The sequence below is a fragment of the Mugil cephalus genome, chromosome 9, assembly GCF_022458985.1.
Source record: "Mugil cephalus isolate CIBA_MC_2020 chromosome 9, CIBA_Mcephalus_1.1, whole genome shotgun sequence".
Taxonomy (NCBI): domain Eukaryota; kingdom Metazoa; phylum Chordata; class Actinopteri; order Mugiliformes; family Mugilidae; genus Mugil; species Mugil cephalus.
Window position 1 is genome coordinate 5,327,124 of NC_061778.1, and position 23,703 is coordinate 5,350,826.

The 23,703-nt window shown below is 42.9% G+C and overlaps 1 protein-coding gene across 11 annotated transcripts in view; it reads right to left on the reverse strand.

Annotated features, from left to right (window-relative positions):
• Positions 1 to 23,703, reverse strand: part of tenm4 (teneurin transmembrane protein 4) — a 142,094-nt gene that overhangs the window by 39,494 nt on the left and 78,897 nt on the right. For 6 of the 11 annotated variants that reach the window (XM_047594272.1, XM_047594279.1, XM_047594282.1 and 3 more), the window contains 8 exons: positions 19,819 to 19,920; positions 18,908 to 19,102; positions 17,167 to 17,367; positions 13,327 to 13,512; positions 10,753 to 10,779; positions 7,572 to 7,718; positions 5,815 to 6,031; positions 1,337 to 1,456 (listed from right to left, as the gene is read on the reverse strand). In XM_047594272.1, the coding sequence (XP_047450228.1) occupies positions 1,337 to 1,456; positions 5,815 to 6,031; positions 7,572 to 7,718; positions 10,753 to 10,779; positions 13,327 to 13,512; positions 17,167 to 17,367; positions 18,908 to 19,102; positions 19,819 to 19,920 (1,195 nt within the window). The remainder of the gene's footprint in view (positions 1 to 1,336; positions 1,457 to 5,814; positions 6,032 to 7,571; positions 7,719 to 10,752; positions 10,780 to 13,326; positions 13,513 to 17,166; positions 17,368 to 18,907; positions 19,103 to 19,818; positions 19,921 to 23,703) is intronic. The other 5 variants (XM_047594273.1, XM_047594283.1, XM_047594280.1 and 2 more) reach the window with 1 other exon arrangement.

The following is a 23,703-nucleotide window of genomic DNA, read 5'->3' on the forward strand; positions in this document are numbered from 1 at the left end:
CCAGAAAGGAAAGGCTTAAGGGCAGCTTGGGATTAGAGGAGGAGAAGCGTGTAGGGATGAGGAACAGATGAAATAAGAGAAGAAGGTGGAGATGATGAGGTTGAGATGAGAGATTGTGTAAAAAGTGAGACGAAGAGGAAAACGACAAGAAGATGGAAGGAATCTGGGGAAGCAAGGATGATCAAGATCAAACCCGTGGCAAGGATGTGGGCCTTTAGAGCGCCAGTGACTGATAAAAGTGTCAGGAAGAAGTGGGGCTTGGAGAGCAAACACCAATTCATGCTGTGCTGCGATAGTGGGGGTTGGTTTGCCACAAGGCCTTACTGACTCTGACGACTACGAGATATCAGGGGATACGGGGTTGCGAGTGTGCACTGCGGTTTTGTTCAGTCTGATCCCTAAACTACGCTCAGAAAAGAACAGGAGATAAAAAAGGAGAAAATCATTATTAGTTTCCTCCTCTGAGGTCTTTTTCTTTCACTCCAAGAAAAACATGTAAACCAGTCAGAGGTTTTTGTCTGGATTTCTCGGAGACTCACCCGATGCCAAAGCAACTTTCTTTGAGTCGCTCAACAAAAGCCACGCCGAGGCTTCGTGCACCCGCGTACTTAGAACACATTACCATGACAATTTATTTCTCCAAAGTGGTTCTAGTGGTCTCATAATGAAACAACAGAAAGCTTGATGGTGACTTTATGTGTCTGGTTTCTCAATGAGAGGAAGATTCGTCAAATTGTCTGGTGAAGACTGATGCAATATCAAAGAGTAGACTTGTATTATTTAAAACAACACACATATATAAATTAAGATCTGGGTGTTACATTAACAAAGAACAAAACATGCGAAGCAAAGACCTCACAGGTATGACCTAAACTTGAATCTGTATCTTAATTCTCTAAATTGCCTATTGTCAAATAAATAATGTCCATCTGGTCTGTGTTGTATAGCTCCAGTGAGATGCTTTGAATTGGCATATTTTATTCTTCCTCCTTCCCTGCTGCTACTGAAGCATAACTTATGAGTGTACCAGAAGGGCTTTGTTTTGATTTATCTGGGAATTGAGCCGAGAACTCCAAAATTGGACCAAACGACAGCACGAAGCAGATCAATGGTGGCACAGTTTGTTGTGGCAACTGTGTTTTTTTTCCCCCATTCCATCATTAGAATTCAGCTGAACCACGAGCATTTGACAATAATATAAATATCACTGTCACATCCGTGTACAATATATTTGGTAGCAGTAGGCAGGATTTTACTGCATACCCTGTTTTGCATTGTGTGTGTGTGTGTGTGTGTGTGTGTGTGTATGTGCTGCCAAAAAGAGGCAAACTCTTACCTTCCGTCCTGCCTGGTGATTGTGTAACCGTAGGATGGGTTGTTGATGAAACTGATGTTGACCCCAACCAGCGGTGTCCCATCTGACGTTACTACTTGTCCCCGAATGACACAGGCATGTCTGGGAAAAAACATAAAAGAGCATTGATGTAAATTTACTAACTGTGCAGACTGTATATGCACATGGGGATGGATAAAACACATTTTGATAAAATATAACATCAGCAAAAAAGTGATGGTACAGGCGAATCAATTCCTCTCTGACTTAGCATGTTCAGGTGTGTTAACACAATGTCTTGACAAAGTGAGATTTATTGCCAGGCTGGATATTGGATGTACACTGTATTTTACAGGTCTACCTATTGGTAATTCAATGTGCACAGCAACAACAGAAAAAAATTGTATTTTTTTTTTTTCTTCCAGCAACAGAATTTCACCAAGATCAGTAGAGTGGAAACATACTGTATATAGAGAGAGGGGATGTTATCAAAAATACTGTACACAACAGCAGCCATAACTGAAACAGAACAAAGTTAACACCTCAACAGAAGTCTCTGAGGGGTTTCTATCCAGAATGGAAGGATAATGAGATAAGGAAGCTTTACTTTGTGTTTGCTCTAATTAAAAAAAGAGGATTTATCTTTTCCATTACTGAATGCAAGAGGGAAAAATAATAGAAATTGCAAGACTTGCTTGGCTGATTATCAAGACCTCAACAGATTCCACACTGACATCAGGTCTCCAGAACCTGCATAAATTAGATCTGATCATCAGTCCCAACCAATCAATAGCGGGAAGTCATCCAAAATTCACCTAATCTCGCTGAACTGATGAGTTGAGACCTTGCTGTATCACGTCGCCTCCGTCGCCTCCTGCCCTTGTCATTACCAAGGCCCGGCTCATGGTCGGCCATTGTTTTTGTGGTCGTTTGCAAAAAATTGGTCCCCTAACAAATGCCTTGCTGCCACTTCTTCATTAGACCATGGCTATTTTTAATACATTTGGGTCTTAAACACTGCCACGGACCGGAAACAATTAACACTAGCGTGTTAGTAGCTGCCCTCAACATGTCCTTACCAGAGGCAAGATCATTCACCCCACACTATCCTAGTCCCCAGGAACCCAGTTTTATGTTAATTAGGGCAGGTATCCTTCACAAGACCTTGGCTGTCCACTACTGTGCTGTAAACAAGCAAGGAGACAATGCTGTGAATCCATGGGCTCATACCCCCAGTTCTATCTGGACGCATTTACATAGAATAACTACTAAGTTAACCCGACACTGGCCTCGCCGTCCCATTATTCATTCACAGCAATAGTTTTAGAGTCTTGTTTGAAGAGGCAACGATCCACATTTTCCTCAGACGGAGCTGTGAAAGTGGAACTATCTCCTTCCTGCCTCTGTGAACCACATGGGAAGATGATTCCTCGCTGTCAAGACAAATGATTTAAATATTGACATCAAATACAACAGAGGGAAAGAAAGAAAGAGCGGCAAATGGAAGCACGGCGAATTCACAGCAGAAACCTTCCGTCCGTATGAGATTTCACGAGTCCACGGGGAGTCACGTAGTGGAAAGGGACGCTATAATATCTCCACTGTCCAGTTTATCCTACACCCACCGCAGAGGGCAAAGGGAGGACATGTGGGGGGAAAATAAACAGATGAAGCCGCCGGACTCGGCGTGAAATCTTTTCCGGTTTAGGATCTTTCAGTATTGTGGATAAGAGGACTAGTTGTGTGGATTTTGTCACAGACGTTTATTTTCGGCTCAGAACTTCACTCGAGTAAGCCTGCAAACGATTGATACTGCAAAAACAAAAAAAAAGAAAAAGAAAATGTATTTAACTTTCCTATGGATGTGAATCGGGTTTTCCGTTAGATATGTTTTATGGCTTATAGCACAGCGCAAGAGAAGCAAGGGGGGGCGCAGCTAATTACAGCAATGTTTCATGAAAAATTCAACTGGCATACTAATTTACCACAAACTGCCTGTTTCAGCAGAAGTAGGTTTTGCCACTCTCAAAGACAAATTAATCTATTAATGAAACTGAACAACTTCTGGTTTAAAAAAAAAAAGAAAAAAGAAATGTCTCACATAAATGTTGCAGACACAGAGCCGTGAAAATTTGTCTCAACATTTTAAAAATACTCCCTTAAACCAGCATGTAGCTGTGAGGAAACTACACAGTTTTCTAACAGCGCCATTTCAAACACAATAAAAGCGCATGCCAGATAGAAAGCAGGGAGAACTTTGGATGAGCAGGGCTAATAAATAGCACCATTACCGCAGAAGCAACAAAAACATCATTACCCACGCAAATGACTTGATTATAGGGTAAAACTTGTCGCAGATGTAAGCATGTCACTGTAGGCCTCTCTTCCCCTGTCTGTGTGTAACACCAATGCAAATGTTAAGCTCTCCCAACCCGGCACACGGTGCACTAAAAAGGGTAAGACACACAAAGAAGAAAACAAACAGGGCATTTTCTAATTTTAATGGCCTAACGCTGATAAAAGACTTCTAAGAAATATAATAAAAGCGCTAGCCTGTAAATGTAGCGAGTGGCTTTTGCACTTGCGATTACAAGCCCGCTATCAATCTTTGCACAAATTGGTGCATGGACAAAGTCCCTGTTTACTATTCTGGTCAGCATCCACTGCCGGGCCCCGGCAGTCTCTTGTATTATGTGTCATGGTGGAGTATCAAGACGTTTTATGCAGTGGCAGATGCTTTATTCAGTAGCACCTTTGCAGCTTTTTGTGGTGAGAAACATCAGAAAATAGCCGTCCAACATGTCTACTAGCACGAGGAAGCGGTTAGTAGATCAATAGAGAGATGATCCGGTGACCAGAGTAGGCATATCATGAAGGAAGATGCCCAGACCGTGCCTCTAAGGCTCATCAAAAGACCAAAGCGTCCCCCCCCTCCCCATGTCATAACTGCTCATATCTGTCAGTGGGTGGGGAAAGAATACCAAGCATGAATAATAGATTATCACTGATATTTTTAGGTGAACCAAGGCCTCCAATCTTGCAGCTCATCTCTGGATTCTTCATTTTACTTATTTATGGCGGCATCTTATGAGTGAGACAAGAGTATTACTCAACCCTCTACGCTTCTTCCTCTGTCCGGTGAAGAGCTGCAAAATGCTGAGTGGTTCTTGAAAGCCCCGAAAAATGTCAATGAGGGAAAATGTCACGGCGCTTCTCTCAAGTATCGGCCGACACTTCCACAAAACAAGGAGTAAATAAAAAAATAATAAAAAAAGGGAGGATTTGAGTTCGATGACATTAGTAACCAAACTATTTCTTTTGAATTAAAAAAAAAATACAGTATATATATGTATATATAGATTTTTTTTCTGTAAACAAGCACATTATTTTCACATTTTAACCAGCACCTGTGCCGCGTTTCAAAGTCTACAAAAGGAAATGATCCAGCTCGAGCAGGGACACTTTTGAAATCAATTTTTCCTTCAAAAACAAAGCAACAGCTCCGCCGCACTAAAAATAGCGATGTCTAAAACCATGACCTTTTGCTAACATTTAAGGAAAAAAAAGAAACAGTCAGCCCCAAATTGTCACCATTCCATAAATGCTTTTCTTTCCACCAGAAAAAAAGAAAAAAAAACAACATACTTTCTACTCAGTTTCTCGTTTTAACTGTCGTCTGTTTCTGCCGCATGAGTATTACAAGGCGAGATGAGAGAGAGATACATAAGCAAGTGAGATGCAAATAAGTGACACAGTCTCACGAGCGATTAAAGATGAAAAGAGACGGAGACAAAGGAGGACCGTGGCAGTGGGATCTTATGGGACTTTGACTGCTATCCTGCCTGATATGAAAGGATCTCACATTCCACGGCTGGGGTGTCATGAGCCCTGCCTCTGGGAGAGGGCCTCAGATGGATTACAGTAAAAGTAATCACAATACATGAATATGAGATGCCTTTCATGCGGGGCAGGCTTCTTGCTTTTTCCCCACATCCTATGTTTGTCCGTCATCGTCTGTCCATCAACTTTCCAGCTACGCACATGCCACTTTCTCTGCTCATTTCAACCTCCATTACCTGCTGCTGACTCCCCTCCCTCGTGGTGATATATCGGTGTCGTTTAACGAAAGAAAGAAAAAAAAAATACAAAAAACAAGCATTTAGTGAGATCTGTGAGTGGAATAACCACAGCATTATAATTTTAACTGGTCACATGGAACGTAAAAATCCACCGACTGATTTGAGCTGTGATGGCATTACTTTAAAGGTGATAGTATAGGAATCAGTGTTGACTTCAGTAAAGCCGCAATTACTAACCCGGCAGACTCACCTAATGGTATATAATCTGAGGCAGAGAAAAATGAGAATTCAATCCAACCCTGATGGGGAAGACACACTTTTCCAGGAGAACACCAGCTTTCATCTGTTTAAAGGAGATTGTAGTGGGTGGTGTCTGGCGAGAGCAATGCACAAGTCACTCACTTGCCATCGAAGGGGTTGGCTCCGGGGATAATGTGGGTGCTGTCCCTGCCCACCAGGAAGCGCACCCGGTCATAGAACGTCTGCAGGTTGCTCTGCGCAGAGGACATCTGTGTCTCCTGGATGATGTCCAGGGGATCCGGTGAGCCCACACACAAAGAGGTGGTGTGACAGGTTGCCTGCAGACAGCAGTCTGGATCCATGCAGTCCACCAGGCCATCTGACAAGGTCAAACAAGTCACACACCGACAGGCTCATTAAACAACAGCCTGGACACACACCTGGCAGAAGAAAAACTAAGTACTGTGCGAAAAGTTTTCTTTTTTTGCCATTTTAGGGTAGTTCATGAGAACTTCGCCAGTTTCCAATAGTACCACCAGTATCTGCAGACTCTTTCCAGACCGTTTAAATATCGAGTCAACGGCAAACTAAAGTCAGAGCGCCTGCCGCCATTTTCTGCAACCAAGTTCTTTTTGTTTTTTTGTGCACAGATGACTCGTTTCTCTTCGGGTGTGTGTCAGAGGAGGGCTTTTTGGCTGCAAGTTGTCGGCTTGCCCGTCAACCTGTGAAGCATGCAGATCTAAACTGAAATGTACAAAACAAATATCTACGAAATATGTCCATGTCCATAAAAAATGTAACGCTCAACAGCTGTTACCTAGTTTTGAGCTACACAATTTGAAAGCAACTAAGTAATTTGTTGACTCATTGTGGTGATGCCCTCAACCTTTTGTGTTCCTTTGTACTTTTGTTTTGTGGTCATTATTACATAGATTAGTATAATGTCTGGATACTATAGTTAATATTTACAAATGGAAAACATCCGCAGTACTTTATATCTGACCCACGGGACATTTATCTTTTTCATACAATTCTTTGGGCATTTAAAATGTTTATCTGATAGCACCGATAGTAGTATTAAACACAGACAAAAAAGAGGGAAAACGTGGACATTGGAGTTGTTCATTTTGGCTGTTCTTTTACAACATGACCGGAACCTTTTTATGTGCATGTCTTTGTGGAGATTATCTGAACACATCTAGCGTGGTTTACGATTGCCCGTCGGTCCTTCGTATGCGATATCACAAGACGGAAAGAGCTGCTGTGCAATGCATTTCGCTTTGCTGAAGTGGGTCACTGGACTCCCCACCCTTTGCTTTCAGGGGGCCTATCTGGCCAGATGGGTGATAAAAATAAACCCTGCTGTCAGGACTCAGTCAAATCCCCAGCAGCACCTTTGCTTTTGCCATTGAGAGCTGTGTGGTCCTGTACAGTGATGGGGGAGACAAACAGCTCCTGCATAAATAAGGGATGCAAGCACATAGCTCAAGCCCAGAATGAGGTCTGGGAAAAAAAAAAAAAGGAAGTCACATCTCCCACTTGGCTTTAAGAGCGGTGCAGCCCCCTGGCTGGCTCTGTGTGTGTGCCTGGCTCTGCTCCGGGCTAGTTAGAGGGCAGAGCAGAGCAGAGACTTCCTCCTGGGGCCAGCGAATGTTCAAGGCCTCCGGCCGGGCACTCTGCTTTTTAATAAAAACCTGTTGTCCAGGTGACTGGCTGCAAGCCATTACTCATCTTCACCTGTACAAGAGCTGTACAACTGAGCCTGAAAAGCAAAAAAGCGGGTAGAGCGTATTCTCAAGTGCAAATGTGGTTAATTTTATAGTCAAATCATATCTGTTAAAGAGCCCCTGTTGATGTTTAGCCAGTGTCAGAAGGTTTTGCTGTGTGTTGTTGTTTTTTTTGTTTTTTTTTTATTTTACCTCCATCGTTGTCCTTGACATCACTGCAGGCAGTTTCCATAGAGGTGTCACAGCCAGTGCCCCTCCAGCCCAGCTGGCACACACAGTACCAGCCATTGTTACCCAGAGTGCACCTACCATTTCCATTGCACAAACCAGGGCAGCCCTCTGTGTAACACAATAAGGACAAAGGCAGGGGTCAGCTCATAGCATGAAACAATGCAGTTTTGATGGGCAACAAATGAATACTGTATATTGTTTGTGAACGCTAAAACAAAAATAGTGGGCTTTCTTGTTCGCTAAAACTTCTCCGGTAGAGACGCATTCAAGTCACGTTAAAATGTTTTAAAGGAATGAGAGTGGCTGTAGTGACCCACAGCTGAAGTTCATTAATTTGATACACCCTTTGTGAAGCTTCTAATATCCCTTTGCAGTAAAATCAGATAAGAAGGATCTTCTAAATCAATATTCACTCATTACTACAGTAGATTGGCCTCCTGTATGTCTATGCTACTTCAGCTGGGTAATGAGAACCCTGCCTTATATATACTTGTGTTTCAGCAAGTAATCAGATCTGTTTTTTTTCTCTTTTTTTATATGATTGTGGATTTTTACCATCATTACACAATATTACTGCTTCTGCCTTCAGCTAAAAGGAGCGAGCTGTATTAGTTATTGAAAAAAAAAGAAAAAAGAAAAAAGATCTGTATTATTATATGATAAATTGTCCCCAGAGTCTTCCCAGTAATCAATAAGATAATCCCTTCAGGGAAGAATCTGTGCTTTGTTATTAAGAGAAACACAAGGCAAAAATAAATGACTAAAGTACAAACTGGATGATGTCTGAGCTAAGTAGCTTCATGCAGTGATGGGCTTTTCTTGCACTGTTCTCTGGCACGCGTGACCTGAGGGGAGCTGAAACCGGGCGGAGCAGAACGACAGGTGAAACACTCCAGCGTTTCTCTTTGGATAGGTCTTCACAAGGGCAGAGATCAGAGGATTATATTATCTTTTTTTTTTTTTGGCTGTGTGACATTTATTTGGCTCCTCATGATTTGTCACCCCTCGCTGAGACGGAGGGTAAAATCTCAAGATATGAAACGCACAACTCTGTCATAGTTTGTGTGGTTAGCAAAGCCGCCTTCATAGAGAGAATGCTAAGCTGACCCATTTTATCAAGCAAAGAGGCCGGGGCAGCTGTCTCCTCTGTAGGCGTTTACATCACGCAGACAGAATAGAAGTGGAAGAACAGGAGAGAAAGATAAGAGGAGATCGGTGAGGTGAATGGGAGCTGGATTAAAACGAGAAGAATGTGTTGATGGAAGAAACTGTGGTAAAAACGAAACATTTAAGAGGATATAAGGCCGAAGGAGTGCCAAGATTAGTGGTGTGGATCGCGTGGTTAGCCGAGTGATCCTACAGCTGCATTTTGCCTGTTGCAAGTAAGGATGGTTTCATGACATTAGTCGCAGTACATATGTTTAGAATAACTATTGCGCATTTATTCCATACACTACAGTTTTTTTGTTTGTTTTTTTAAAGCCAAAGCTGAAATACATTTTAAATCATTTCAACAACGTACAAAACACCTTCCTTGCCAAATCTTCCCAGATAATGTTTGACTCCTGCCGTGGTTGTAGGTACCAGATGTGCTTGGGCGCTTCCAGATGACGTCATGAAGCGGAGCAACTTAGCGGGTTTGTTTTGTCCTTTTATTCTTTGGGAAAATAGGTAAAAGATCTAAAATAGATAAAAGTTGTGCATTTTTATTTAATCTAAAACCTCTTAAATCTTTTTGCGCCTACCACACAAATTAATTGATTGAACTGGAATGTGCTGTTATCATATTTTTTTGTGTCCTGTGGAAAATTAAAAATGATAAATAAAAAACTTTATCGAGCTATCCCTTCCAAACATTAAGCTGACGTTGTCTAACCACGAACTGATGTCGCAGTCCGAGCCGAACGGACCCGAACTTAGCCTAACATACAGACCGAACATATAGCTGACGTCATCTAGAAGCCGAACGGAGCCGAACGTAACGGAACATACAGACCGAACATATGGTTGACGTCATCGGGACGCGCCGACGCATGACACCTACACCGTCCGTATGTCACATAATACTGTATAATATTTCACTGTTTACTGTTGAAATAATTTGTAATACTGTCCGTCAGTTCAAGAAAAGATAACTGACTATGGGAGGAGTGACCTACAATTCTGCTTTCGGAAATGCAGCTGTTTTTTTTCTTTCCTTTTTTTGTATCATAGCCTACGGTAATCAAAGGTTTTTGTCAAAGTGTGAATGGCTCTTACAATCCATTTAAGCAGAGGTAAATAACAAAAGGAAGAGCAGACATTTAGGGAATACTTTTAGTAATGTTGGTTATTTCTATTAGAGAAACAGATAGTCTCATCTCCATTTTCTTCCCCTTGCCTTCTCAACACTTTTCATTAGTTGTCCTTTTACTGAGTAAATGGACAAAATAGCTCTGGTAAGACCAGTGGAGACAGATGATTAGTAAGCTCAGAATGTTTGTTACAAGGATAAATAAAGACCCTCTCTCTTTTGGCTCTGGTTCAACTTAATTGGCAGCCCTTTCAGAGAGGAGCTCCCGCTGAGCCCAGCCCAAGCCTGCCTGAAACCGCTCCAAAGTGTCCGGAGAACTCCTCTGGCAGCCGCTCTCATGCCAGGTGGTCCATTACCAAGGACATAGTGAGAATGAGGGAGGGCGCTGGAGGCAGAGAGGCAGGGTTGCAGCAGAGCCTCCACCCACTGCTTGCCCTGCACCAACCAGACCATGAACCCTTTTAATTAGAGAGGATGCGGCCTCAGCACCTATCAGGTCGTGCTCACAGCTGCACACTCATCCATAATGCATGGCACAGGTTATGAAGCCCCTTTCCCCAACATCCCCCTATTGAGAAAGCACAAACTAAATATTTAACACACAAATAAAGCAGCACAACTTGACTCACCAGGTGTGTGAAAGTGCTAAGTGGAGATTACAGATTGACAACATGGCAAAAAAAGTCAATGAGAGGCGGGTGTTTAGAATGATTTGTTTGGGGGCAACAGGAGGATCGTAGTGCTGTATGATGTCGGGGGGGAGAGCATGGTGTGTGTGCATGATTTGTTAATGCTGGCTGGAGTTACGATGGAAGAAGGGCAAAATAGAAGGAAGGAGGAATGCCATACCTTTCACTACCTTATCCAGATAGTGAGCTTGGGAAGATAAAAGACAAGACATATAAGGGAGGTTTGAACAGTGCCACTTCCATGACAGGACAGCAAGGCGATGTGTTAGTTCACAATACACAAGTTAATTAAAAAATGAATGAATAAAAAAAAGGAAAAAATGCAGTCATGAAGCATTTCAAACATGCGTCACAAGCAACACAACGAGTACAATCCAACACAGAGGAGAGGGACGGGGATGGAGAAAATACAGGGGAAGTCGTGGAACACGGACAAAGAGATATACAGAAGCAGAGCGAGAGAAAGAAAGAGAGAGGACAAAAATGTGAAACGTCCAGGAGGAACATTTCATCCTGTCCCTATTTATTAACCGCCGCGATCGGCAAAAAAAATCTCAGGGGAGTATTTCAAAAAGCAACATGATTGATGCACGTATTACTGCCCTTAAATGTCTCCGGCAATATCAAACAGGAGGTCGGGACGTTCTGCAAAACGTGCTTTTAATCTTGAAACACCTCTACAGACAATGAGGCCACCGGAGGCTTCACCAGCGGTGGGGCTAATTCAGACCTCCCACCGCTCCACAGCATGGAGTCCAAGGCCAATGCGGAGCTCTCGGTAATGAAAATTGATTTAAATTGAGATGTTTGGCTTCTTAATGGACGACACTGAGGAATATTCTCCCCGAGCGGACGATCTCAATATGGTACTTATAAACGTCCAATCAATAATGTATGGAAAGCGTATAAAGCATTCACAAACCGAGTCAAGGCTCTGAACTCAGGAAGGTCTGCATCGAGATACGCATGACAATAGTGTGGGAAAACTTATATCTAAACCTATTTGAATATTGAAATAGCCTCGCACCTATAGGCGCTCGCAAGTTTCGCCCTCAGTTCCTTTGGAGTGAAATGTGTGAAGTTTCTGTTCATTGAACCAGTGGAGGCGGCGGGAGGGCGGTGGGGGGGGGGTGGGAGACGTGGCCATTGTGTCGCTACTTCCGCTCTAATGCTTGAGTGGTTGTGTCATACAATGGATGGTGAGCCGCCATGTTTGGTGGTGACTTTCAACAAAGCAGCGGCAGATCCTTCACCTGTATTGTTCTATTGTACGTACCATAAAACTAGTGCTATCACAGTGATGCGTGCTGTGATGTGGAACGTATTCACACATATATTCTGTTGGGTGGTTTAAGCCAGAAGAAAGTGACATATCGTATTAGCCACATATGTTAAACAGTTAACAGGTAAACAGTAAGTTGTGTTATTAGTTGATTATATATATAAATAGTGGAGTATTAAGTATAAATGTAGTAGGAATACTCAAGTTAAATAGAGATTTATTAACATAAAAATTACATTACTGCAGTTAACAGAGAAGAGAAGAGAAGAGAAGAGAAGAGAAGAGAAGAGAAGAGAAGAGAAGAGAAGAGAAGAGAAGAGAAGAGAAGAGAAGAGAAGAGAAGAGAAGAGAAGAGAAGTGATGCACACACATGAACACAGAATGCTAAAGATGCAGTCTCGCATAGCAGGCATCACATGGCCGTGTCCTCTGGGTAGTGTCTCTTGATGTTTAGAGGAGGTCTGACAGTGCCGACATCAAATATCATGAAGCTAACTGATTTAAAACGCTCGTCTTGATGAGCTCAATTTACACCTGGACAGATAAAACTGTCAAATCCCAGAACATCCATCAGCGTAACAAAAAAAACCCTTCTTCTGGCGATGGACAACCACGAAAAGAGGTCAACTACTGCTTGTTTACAATCTAAATCTGGCTTTACATTTGCATATTAGTGCAGTCACCAGTTCCCGATCACATAAAAATGCGGACAAGAATGCCACGTTCACAGGAACTTCAAGAACACACTAAAAATACTTTTTATCTAAAGTTCAGTCGGCTCCTCACTAATTAATCCCTCTGTAGTTTCTTTAAGCCAAAACTGTGAATCCAAGAAACACTGCAGGCAAAATAAAATATTATGAAAAATACTAGAAAACATATAGCACGTAATGAATTTAGTCTCTAGCAACACAATGAAAAAAACAAAAAACAAATCCGAGGCTCTACAAGGTTTTCAAGATAGCACTTGACGTCAAGGCAAGGTCTTGAAATCTTAACTTCTGCAAGTCTTCACAGAAGCGCAGTTGTTAGTATAAACATAAAGCTAAAAGCGGTGGTTGACCTGCTCACAATGACTCGCATGTCAGCATTTGAAATTCATAGTAAATGGAAAAGGAGCGAAGAAAGAGATGGGGAAAAGGATGAGTAAAATGAAAGGACACCTTAGCACATTCCCACATTAAAATGCATGAAGGCAAGCCTCAGATCCTTGAGTAAACCTGTTCATGCTTTACCGAGTTGCACAAATTCAATTAAGCATGCTTTCCCCTCTCTTCTCCGACTGGACCCTTCCCCTCACACCAAGGGCTTCATACAGACGCAGGCAGAATGTCAACCTATGCCTTTGTTGGCCTCCCAAACCTCCCCCCTTCCCAAACACACAGACGTACACACACAGAAACCAACCCCCCCGCCCGCCCCAAACCAAACCCAAACCTCTTCCCATCCTACCAATAGTGCAGTGCTCTCCATTCCAACCCGGACTGCATTCACATTTGCCATCCTTGCAAGTGCCATGCTCGTTGCAGCGTGGGTGACACGCCCTCTGGTCACACCCAGTACCCATCCAGCCGTCGTCGCAGCGGCAGGTGCCTGAGACACAAATGCCATGGCCACCACAGTCCGCTGCACAAATCTCTGTGGGAGACAGGGACATAGAAGGAGACAAAAAAAAAAGGGAGAGGGGCGAAGACAGACAGAAAGGAAGGAGGGGGTGGAAGAGGGATGGAAAGGGAAGACAAGGCGGCGATGGGACAAGGGGAAAAAGGGTGGAGAAAAAAAAAGGAGACAAATCCAGAAGTTATTGTCAAGGAAAAGCTGCCACGCTTCACTACCTTGTCTGATGGCAGCTGAAAAGAAATTCCTGCACCTCATAAGGGGCTATCCTTTTTTTGACAATACAAATCTAATAAGTCCATTACCAAGAAAAGACAAGGATGGTGGCTGCCTTAGCGGACTTATTCTTTTCATTGCCTCCTCTCTTCTTCTTCTCCTCTTTGTGCCAAAAAAGAAAAAAGAAAAAATAATACACGGCCGCAACTTCTTTTTAGAAACTGTAACAGCTCTACCACTTAGGTGAAACTGTAAATGTTATTCTCTTTCTCGTACGGGCGGTTTTCTTTACAGTGCGCTCTGGTTGGGGATAGAGGCAGGAGCCGAAGCTCAACAAAGTAATTCAAAAAACACAGGTCGTCGATGTTATCTTGACTCTATCAAAGTGCTGTTTACCCGAGAAAGAAGTATATCGATGCAACGGCGGAGACTGAGACACAGAGCCGCAGCAAAGCTCGGCTGATGCTATTGTGTGGCCACTGAAAGACCTCCCTGACAGGGCGTGATAGAGCCCGGGACATAACCCTCGTCTCATGAACTCCAGGGACAGCGTGACAAGTCGAAAGCTCAAATAAATTAAACACTGACAGATTACTTATGAATATCATTGAAATGTTAACCTCTTTATTAACTATTCTGTAATAAAAGGGGCTTAACAGTACGGGCGACGATGAACAATAGCCATGTGTTCAAGGCTTATTAGCCAAGTCAATTCAAATACGACCACAGGGGACCAAACTGGAGGTAAAATCTTTTAATAAGTCAATTACTGCCTTTACAGGGCTGTTTTTGTCATCGTTACAAATTAATTTTGAGTGGTATTTTCAGTCACAAATTATAACATGACATTGCCAGCTTAAAAAGCTTTTTTTTTTTTTTTTTTTTAAATCGCTCTCCTCTGCTAATTACAGCTCAGAACAAAGTGCTAATTTTATATCTGACTTTTCATTTGTAGGCAAACTATGCTAGTAGCATGTGAATTAGCGGCCACTCCAAGAGCTTGAACACGCAGACATACAAACAGTAATAATAACTGTAATAACAAGTAATTGTAACTCTGTCCTTGCAATTAATCAGCAGCCATGTGTGTGCAATTACGCATAGGAAAAACAGTTTGCATGTGTTCAATACAGACGCAATGTCTATGAGCAAAATTTGCTTTCAGGTTTGATAAATCGCTTTGCAAAATTGTGTGTAAACGCCCCGTATTGCATATTCATTGAGGTAAACTGGATGCAGACGTGCTATTTTGCACGGACAGGCAAACAGGAGCTGCTAGTAAATAAGTTTATTTTATTTGCATGCACAATGAGTCTGCACGCGTTTCATACACAGAAACCTCTGGTAGATCTGGACCTATGTGTAATAAAAGAAGTTCCTTCTTCAGAGGACACATGGTCAGAGAAAACAGACTCTTAACTGACTCCAAGACAACTGCTCACTTGGAACAAAGGAGAAACCTTTAACGTGATAAAGATGCAATTACAGCCTGCAGCCAGACCCTCATTATCCGTGGCCAGAGGAGCCCACGGTGAGAAATACCCCCATTCCCATGATGGCTGTTACCATTTGCACCAAAGGACTGTGTAAACAAACTTTCCTCTGGGTGGGAGCGTAGCAAAAAATGGCATAAAACACACATATTAAAGGACATAAAACCTCAGGTGTTGTTTTATGGCGGGTAACAGCATTACTGCCAACTGTGCCCAACTTGGTTGTGCTGCTCCAAACCCACATGAGAAAATGAGTTTGGGGACTTAAAAGTATTGGGTAGAGGGGGGGGCGGATTAAAGAATCTAGAAAGATATATTGAAAGCTTTCCATCTTTTCCGTCTCCCTGTCTGCAAGGTTATAGGCTGCTGCCTGTACTACCCCACCATCAAGCTTAGTGTAGTATTAGACCACAGAAAGCTCTACAATGAACAGGATAAAGGAGGATAAAGAGCCAACTCATCATCATTTACAGAGCTTTTTCCTCTGCGAAGCAAACGCAGACTAACTGCCCATTTCCCCCCAAAATCCTTGGGATTACCTAATAGGTCATTGTGTCTGCCTGGAATATAAAGGGATTCATGGTTTAGACCGAATGCCGTTTTAAAAACTCTCATTTCTGAAATACTTAGCGAGAATACAAATTATTGTTGTCTAAATGAAATCAGCGGAACTGTACCAGCCTCCACAAAAGCAGCCGCGGTTATCGACACATCAGAGGCTTGTTCAAACGGAGCTCTGTGATGCTTTAATCTGCCGGCGTATGAGCATAAAACACAAACACAGTCTCATATGAGCTTTTATACATGTGGAACATTGTAAGATTCTTCAGCTGGCTCGGAGTATAAAAGGGAGAAAAAAATAATCTTTTCTGTAACTTTTGAATCTGCCAAGTCAGTGACGATATATACCTACATTTGACAGCTCTTTAAAAGTCTACCACTGGGTTCAGTGACATTCTTCAGTTAAATAATTCTTTAGTAAACGTGCGCAGGCAGGCTGCTGTCAGAGCTGAACCTATATTTTCCTTTTTTTTTTAATCCTTAGAGCCTCAAGAAGGTATATTCTAGCTATAAAACTGTATTTTACCGTGAGCCTGTTGACTACCAAGAGACAACATTCCCTATGGACAAAATGAACGGGAACAATCCTCCAGAGCAGAATAAATAAATAAAAATAAAACAACCATCAATGGCAGCCAAGCTTCCCCCACTGTGAAGAAAGCCTCAGCTCGAGAAGGAGGTTTAACTCACGTTAGATCAAGCTGTTCCCCCTTTTTTTTTTCTTTTTCTGTGGCTGCCAGCGACAACCACGTACTATTTGTTAAATGAATTGTGAATTAGCAAAATCATACGAATGTGATTGCCATCCGCGAAGCCTTCAATAGATCACTGATAAGAATAATAGATGCTTTTATGCGAGTCATTTTCTTCCGAGAAAATCTTTACTTCTGTACTTCTGCGACGAGCCCGGCAATTGCCGACGGTACGTCAAATCAAGCGGTGAAATAAATTTTGACACCGAGACAAAGGTATCGCAGGAGACAGAGATGGAGATTGGCGAGGTCTTTACGTGCCGCTGCTGTTCCCTGCCAGCAGTGATGTATTAGAGTTCTGAATATTGGCAGGTGAGGAACATTTAAGTGTGATAGATTACATTACAGAAATAGATTATGCACAATATTCACTGGATTTTAGTTGAGATAAAATACGCTCCTAACATTTAAATAGATTTGTTAATGCTTAACTTAGATGTCTTACCCTTAAACAAGTTACAACATAACTCTCAATTCTCTTTATTTGACAATTCACATCTGTAACTACATAAAATTGCTTAATTCCTGTTTATTCCAGCTAATAAAACAATGGCATGTGACTTACTCCTACTAATCAGAGCTAAATCAGCTCTGGCTTGGGATAAATGAATGCTTGCTGCCAATGTTTACCCTCATCGTAGGGAAGAACTCACCTGTAGAGCAGTCGTGGCCCGTCCAGTTGGGATCACAGCTGCAGGTTCCGGTGTCTGCCAGGAACGCTCCATGTCCAGAGCACTGGTCCATGCAAGAGGCCCTGGGGCTTTCACATCCTGGCCCGCCCCACCCCACAAAGCAGTGGCACTCTCCTTGGACGCAAACCCCGCGGCCCGAGCATGTTGGATCCAGGCAGTCCACTAAAAGGGTTCCAAACGGAGAGTGTTAGACACACCAGTCACCTGCTGCTTCCCTCTTTCAGAGGCAACCTGGCATCTCTATTGGAAGCCCGAGCACAACGACAACTGCAGCGGGCCGCGGCTCAGCTGCAGACGCAGCAGCTTAGCACATGTAGCAGGGAAGTTACAGAGGGAACGCGCGGAACATGATGCAAGGAGGCTTTCATTTTCTAAAACCGGAGACGAGATTTACAAAGGAGCAAATTAAATGGCTGTTTTCACACTCGGTCTTATGGCACAGACCTACTGGTTCTACCCACGCTTCTGCTGGCGCCCTCCATTCAACTCATAATGAAATATTCCTCCCAGAGCAGGAAGGTGCTTTAAAAGGAGCATGTTTCTCGAAAAATGAAAGCCACAATACAGCAGGAGCTCAAAACAAAAAACCTACACAGAAAGTAAGAGAACAGCGAGGGGAAAGCCTGGGGCATCAGCTAAGCAAGAGAGCACGCTCAACTCTAGTTTATAGACAATATGAAGATTACTGTGACTAAAGAACATTGGCGCTAGCTTCCCTCTGCTGCATCTGTTTGTAAACTATACCAGTTCACACTGTATCGGCTCAATTAGTATGCAATTATCAAATTAATACCTGTTTCTAGAACATCCCTTCCCTTGACATGCTGTTAAATGAGTGTTGGCTTTGTAGGGAACAGGGGTTTTGGGAGCGTACAATAACAACTCTTACCACCAGACAATATCTGCAGGGTATTCACAGATGGCAAATGGGCGGCGAGCCGGAGCAAAGTCTAGCCACTGAGAGCAGTAGGCCACGCCATGGCAGCTCCCCTTTACCATGACATAAACGCGCATAAAGGCTGTTATAGTAAGACAAACAGGATGTCTTGCCTCTTAGCAGATGGCTTGGGCGCAAGGCACAAAGATCAGAGGCTAACTGACAAGAAACTCTCTCCTGGCAATTAATCATCGTGGCTGAAGGTCACATGGAAGAAAGGTAAAAATGTTAAAGGGCCCTAGTCCACATTCTCCTCCACTCCTTATGGCCTACCAGTCCACCTAAAATAGAATGGGGGCCTATGGATGTCACAAACCCCCATTTATCAAACTCCCAGGGTCCATTTTTCATCTTGAAATGAGAGCCTTCAAGAGCTGACAAACACAATGGCTCCTTCAATCTTATCTGGCCGAGCCGTATCCAGCAACGGATGAATGTGAAGTTCTTTCACAGATTAACATCAGACCTGAATTTCAAACAATAAGTGGACTGTTTTGATTAGCGTAATGCGTTATATTCAGGATTTATACAGGAAAAAGTCACCCAGGAAGCGTATTATGAAGTGTTATGGATGCTCTTCACAGAGGTTGTCCTCTTTTTACTACCAGACAGACTTCAAGCCATATCAACTTAACGGCCACTCCCATTATGAGTATACTTTAAAAATGCCAAGCAATAACGAGCTGCGATGGCGGTTACAGCAGCTATATCGAGTAGCGTTTTATTAGCGTAGGACACATTACCGTGACGTATTAAAACAATCACCTTCTTCACAGTTTTCCCCTTTGTAGCCGGGGTTGCAGATGCAGGTTCCCACAATGCAGGTCCCATGGCTGCTGCACGTGACGTCAATGCACTGGTTGGTGGGAACGTCGCACTCTGAGCCCTTCCAGCCACTGTGACACATGCAGCGGCCTTTAAGGTACTGACCGTTCCCGCTGCATAACACTGGACAGGCAGCTTTGAAAAGAGCAGACAGCGCACATTCATTTGAAGGGAGCCCTCCGCGGCTTCAATGAAAGAAAAAAAAAATAGAGAGCGCTAAAGCCTCGATCTGATCTGAACAATAGCCTGCACAAATGACTTTGTCAAGCCGAGAAGATGTGACCTAAATTCTAAGGAAACGCAACAACAAATATGCAGTTTATAAAGAAAAAGAGACGAATAAAAGTGTCAAGTTTAGTGCTGATCAACACAGAGATAACAGATGGTGGTGAAGTGTGTGCAAACACGCTGGCTAAATGTGCTTTTATGTGATTTTATTATGGTGAAAAATGGCTATAATCTTGGTTTTAATGATTTTTAAAGAGGAGTCAGTGAGACTCCTATAATCTATAGCCTTCCTTAGATTATATCTACAGTATATGCAACACAATACCCAACTAACTCGGCTTTGTGTAACCCAAATTCAGGTCTACATAGTAAAGATGTGACACTACAATATACAGAAAACTCAACAATTATCTCTTGAACAACCACTTAGTGAAAATGGAGACTAAATACCATGATGATACTATCTTTACCGAAACAAATCTTACGTAAAATGAAATGAAAATGTAAGAATTAATTGGTTTTCTCTGGAAAAGCGGTGAATATATTTTAGTCAGGATCTTTAAATGTAATATATCTGAGTGATGGAGATTAATAAAGGCATTATGAGTGAGAAAGTGACTCACCTCGCCCACAGTCAGGTCCTTTGAATCCTAAAAAGCAGTGGCATGTTCCAGCAACACAGTCACCGTTCCCAAAGCAGTTACTGGGACAGTCATCAAGAGAATCTGCAAGAGAGCAATCAGGAGATTTTCTGAGTAATGTGCTTTGAAAAACAATTTTCCTCCCACTCATTTTCTTCGGGTTGATTATTATCCCTCCGCTAATGACAGGGATAAACACAGGCTCCAGTCCTGTCAACATTCTATTCCGCTGAAAAACATTTTTTCGAGTGTTACTAATGTTTCACCCAAATAGGAAAATTCACCAAAACACGTTCTGAATCTCTAGGCTTTTACCAAAAGTTACAGAACAAATAAATTCTCCGAAATTACAAATGCACCGGATGGTGGAGGCACGCTTGCCTGATTTGATTAACATAATTTGAAGCTTTTGGCAAAACAAAATAGTGTAATTGTCAGGAACACTGGAAACTACAATTCCACCAATTCCATAGATAGATAGATAGATAGATAGATAGATAGATAGATAGATAGATAGATAGATAGATAGATAGATAGATGCTTTATTCATCTCTATTAGAAATTCCCATTTTTTTACATATATAATTTTATTATTATTTTTTTATTATACACTGTAACAGTCGTCTCACCACAGACGCACAATGAAGCCTTGTAAACATATAAAGGGATTCATTTGTTGCCCATCGCTTCGTAGCAGACAACTGGTCGCTGGCTGACCGGTATTTCCACCTCGAGAAATGCTCATGTTGCTCCTCCCTACACTGTTGTTTCCGTTTGTGCGGTGTTGCGTGGTATTACACGTGAGTTGTCGTCATGCTGAAAGTCACATACGTGACGTCATTCCCCGAGACAAAGAAGAAGGACCGAAATATAAAATGGGAAAAAATAGTAACGCACAGTAGCTTGGATGACTTACTTTAATCAGATTACTGGTTCGGAAATAGTAACGTGTTAGATTACTGTAAAAAAGTAGTAAGATTAGAGGAACGTGTTGCTAAGTAACGGGTTCCTAACATCACTGAACAGACTTTAAAGCAAGGCTCACGAGAAACCTTCATGGTGCCACCTGTAAAACATTCAAATTTCATTTTAAACAAGATGACCTTCATACACAGTGTATGTTGTTGTAATTTTACTGCCTGTCTTCACGCACATACATTTCAATAATACCATGCACTAATTGGCCTTTTTTATTTCATGCATTTTTAAAGAGGTCTCTTCCTGTTTCCTCCGCACATCGGTAAAGAAACACATATCATTAAAATGATATGGTCTCTCCAATTGATTGTGCGGCTTTATTATTCCATCTGTGTTTCCTAACAACGAGAGGCTATTTTTGTGTGATGCTTACCACCGGTGCAGCATGCACAGCACTCTCCTCCATCAGTTCGGCTATTGATCCCACAAACCTAATCAAATAAATTGGTCAAATAGTTGTTTCTGCTATAACGCCATGTTCTGACACTTGCTTCTATTAGAAATGAGACTGACCGCTGATCTCAGAGGAGCGGCCACGGATCCCCGAAACGCGATGCGCGCCGAATTAGGCCTGAAATGGTGCCGAAAAATATTCAGTCTTGGCCATTGCCTTCAGGCAGCAGAAACTCTGAGGCAAAACTTACTGAACAAAGAATCTCTTGTGCTCCACAATGGGCTAGAAATGTGAGCCATGGATTCAGCTTCCCTTTACTCTGGAGAGTCAATCATCACTGAGGATGCAATGCAAGACAGAGGGAAAAAAGACAAAGCAAGACAGGGAGAAAGAGATACTGGCAGACCAGAGATACGGGGAAGAGTGGAGAGGGTTGGGCAGCGAGCGGAGAAACGCTGCTGATGTTTTCTGTGCTGCAGGCTTGCCTTTGCCATGTTGGGTTAGTGAAGGGATGCAGCAGGGGGAGACTACTATCCTCTGGCGTGATGGAGGCAATCAGCACTTTGGTGGGGTTTTGATGGCTTCCAACAAGAACATCTAACTATAGTAGTAGTTTTTTTTTTTTTTTTTGCCGAAAGCCAGAGAAACCAGAAGTGTGTGTTGATCTGTGGGTGACGGTTAGGAAAATGAGATATGGTGTTGGCACATACTCATGGACAGAAACTCCTTCTGAGAATTAGATCTGGTGTGTGTCTTGCAGCTCATGTTTATAGGGGGAAAAGTCAAAAAAAAGAGAGATCCACCAGCAACCTACTGACGTATTTAACGCGTTCTACATTAGTGTGACTCCAATCTTTGTCTTTATCAATCCTGGATATTACTTGCGGACAGCGGAGAGTCAATCAAACACGTCTAATTGAGTAATCATGAACTGCAGCGCTCCCATTCTGAATGCTGACGCAGTTTAGCAGACTACACACTGCCCACGTCTATTGCCTGCGATTCCTCTGAGAGCGTGGAAGGGAGGCCGTGAATATCTCTTAGCCACACACTCGACATAGGCCAACGCATAAATCACGGATTCAAGCAGAGCTTCATTGAAATTCATTACCCTTCATATCAGGGGAGCTAACTATTGTGTGAGCCTCTCCATTTGGTGAGGACAGAGTAGCGTGCAGTGGGCAGGTTTAATCAGAGACTTGCCATGCTCTCGGAGGACGCTGAATGCTTCTGAATGATGGGTAGTTGTGTACAGAAAGAACCTCTGCTACAGAAAGTGCGACAGGATAAAGTAAGACATTGGTGCAGCCGGGCCTTTGCCTCGCTACCATGTATATGTATAGAGAGCCGTGTCTGAGCTGGAGCATGTCTGGCACCAGGCAGCAGGGACAAATGGCTTCATGCTCCAGAGATTTGTGATACAAAACATTCAGTAGGACACATTTCACATTGCCATGGAGCCACAGCCGAGTAATGAGGAGCAACCCAGATTAAAGACAGGGGTGCACTTTCCCTCCAGATATATTATGGCACGGCTACGTGCACCGACTAAGTCTTTCATTTAGAACATGCAAGGAGCACATGGCAGCAAACTGACGGCAAAATAAGACATTTTTCCCTGCTAGTCCTGTCAGAGACACTAAAATAATTTCACTCTTAGTGCCTGTTAAACAATGCTGCTTTTATTTCTCAGTGCGCCCGCTCTGGATATTGCTCACATATATTTCTATACCTGGGCTGCTCTATTTGAAGGTCAAGTCCATCCCTCCACGGCTCAATACAATTCAGGCAGTTGGTGAGATTCAATTTCTGCTGAAGGGCACTTAACCGGTGACCCATTTTAGAAAGGGCCCCTCTGCCTCCCTCGGAGCTCCTGTGAGCAGATCAGCTTCAATACAAATGAACAGAGGCAGAATCCTTGCTCTGACTAACGCTGCCCCACCCCATTTGTTGCGCAGAATACCTTATCTAGTTGTGTTCTCTGTGATGCAACCCCCAGGAGGGTTACATACACATCCAGTCAAGAAGAAATAAGCAAAAGTAAACACGCTGCCCTGGCTCCACCTTCTCGTGTCATATCATATATTAAGTATTGAATTACATCTGTTGTTGGCACAGCAGGGGGGCATAGTGCATCTCTTGCCTGTCTCCGCTTGGTGTTGAGGACAGCTTCTCATCGATCTGCTGCCTGGCACAGCCCCTGTCACAGATGGACTCTGGCCCAGGAGCTTTTAATTAAAGAGCATGTGAGAACAGCTCCCAGCTGCCATCCCTGTGAAAGTCGACACCTCGGGCCCTCTCACACCTTGCTTGATACAGCAGCGCTAATCAAAGGCGCTTTAGGGAGAACAAAGAGGAGGGTACAAAACGGAGTCACCTCCACAAAAATAATGTATGTCGGAAACACGGGCAGACTCGGGAGTCAGAGAAGAGAAACATCTTTCCTAGTTTGATATATGGAAAGTAGATGGAAATTGGAGCAAACCGTGATCAAA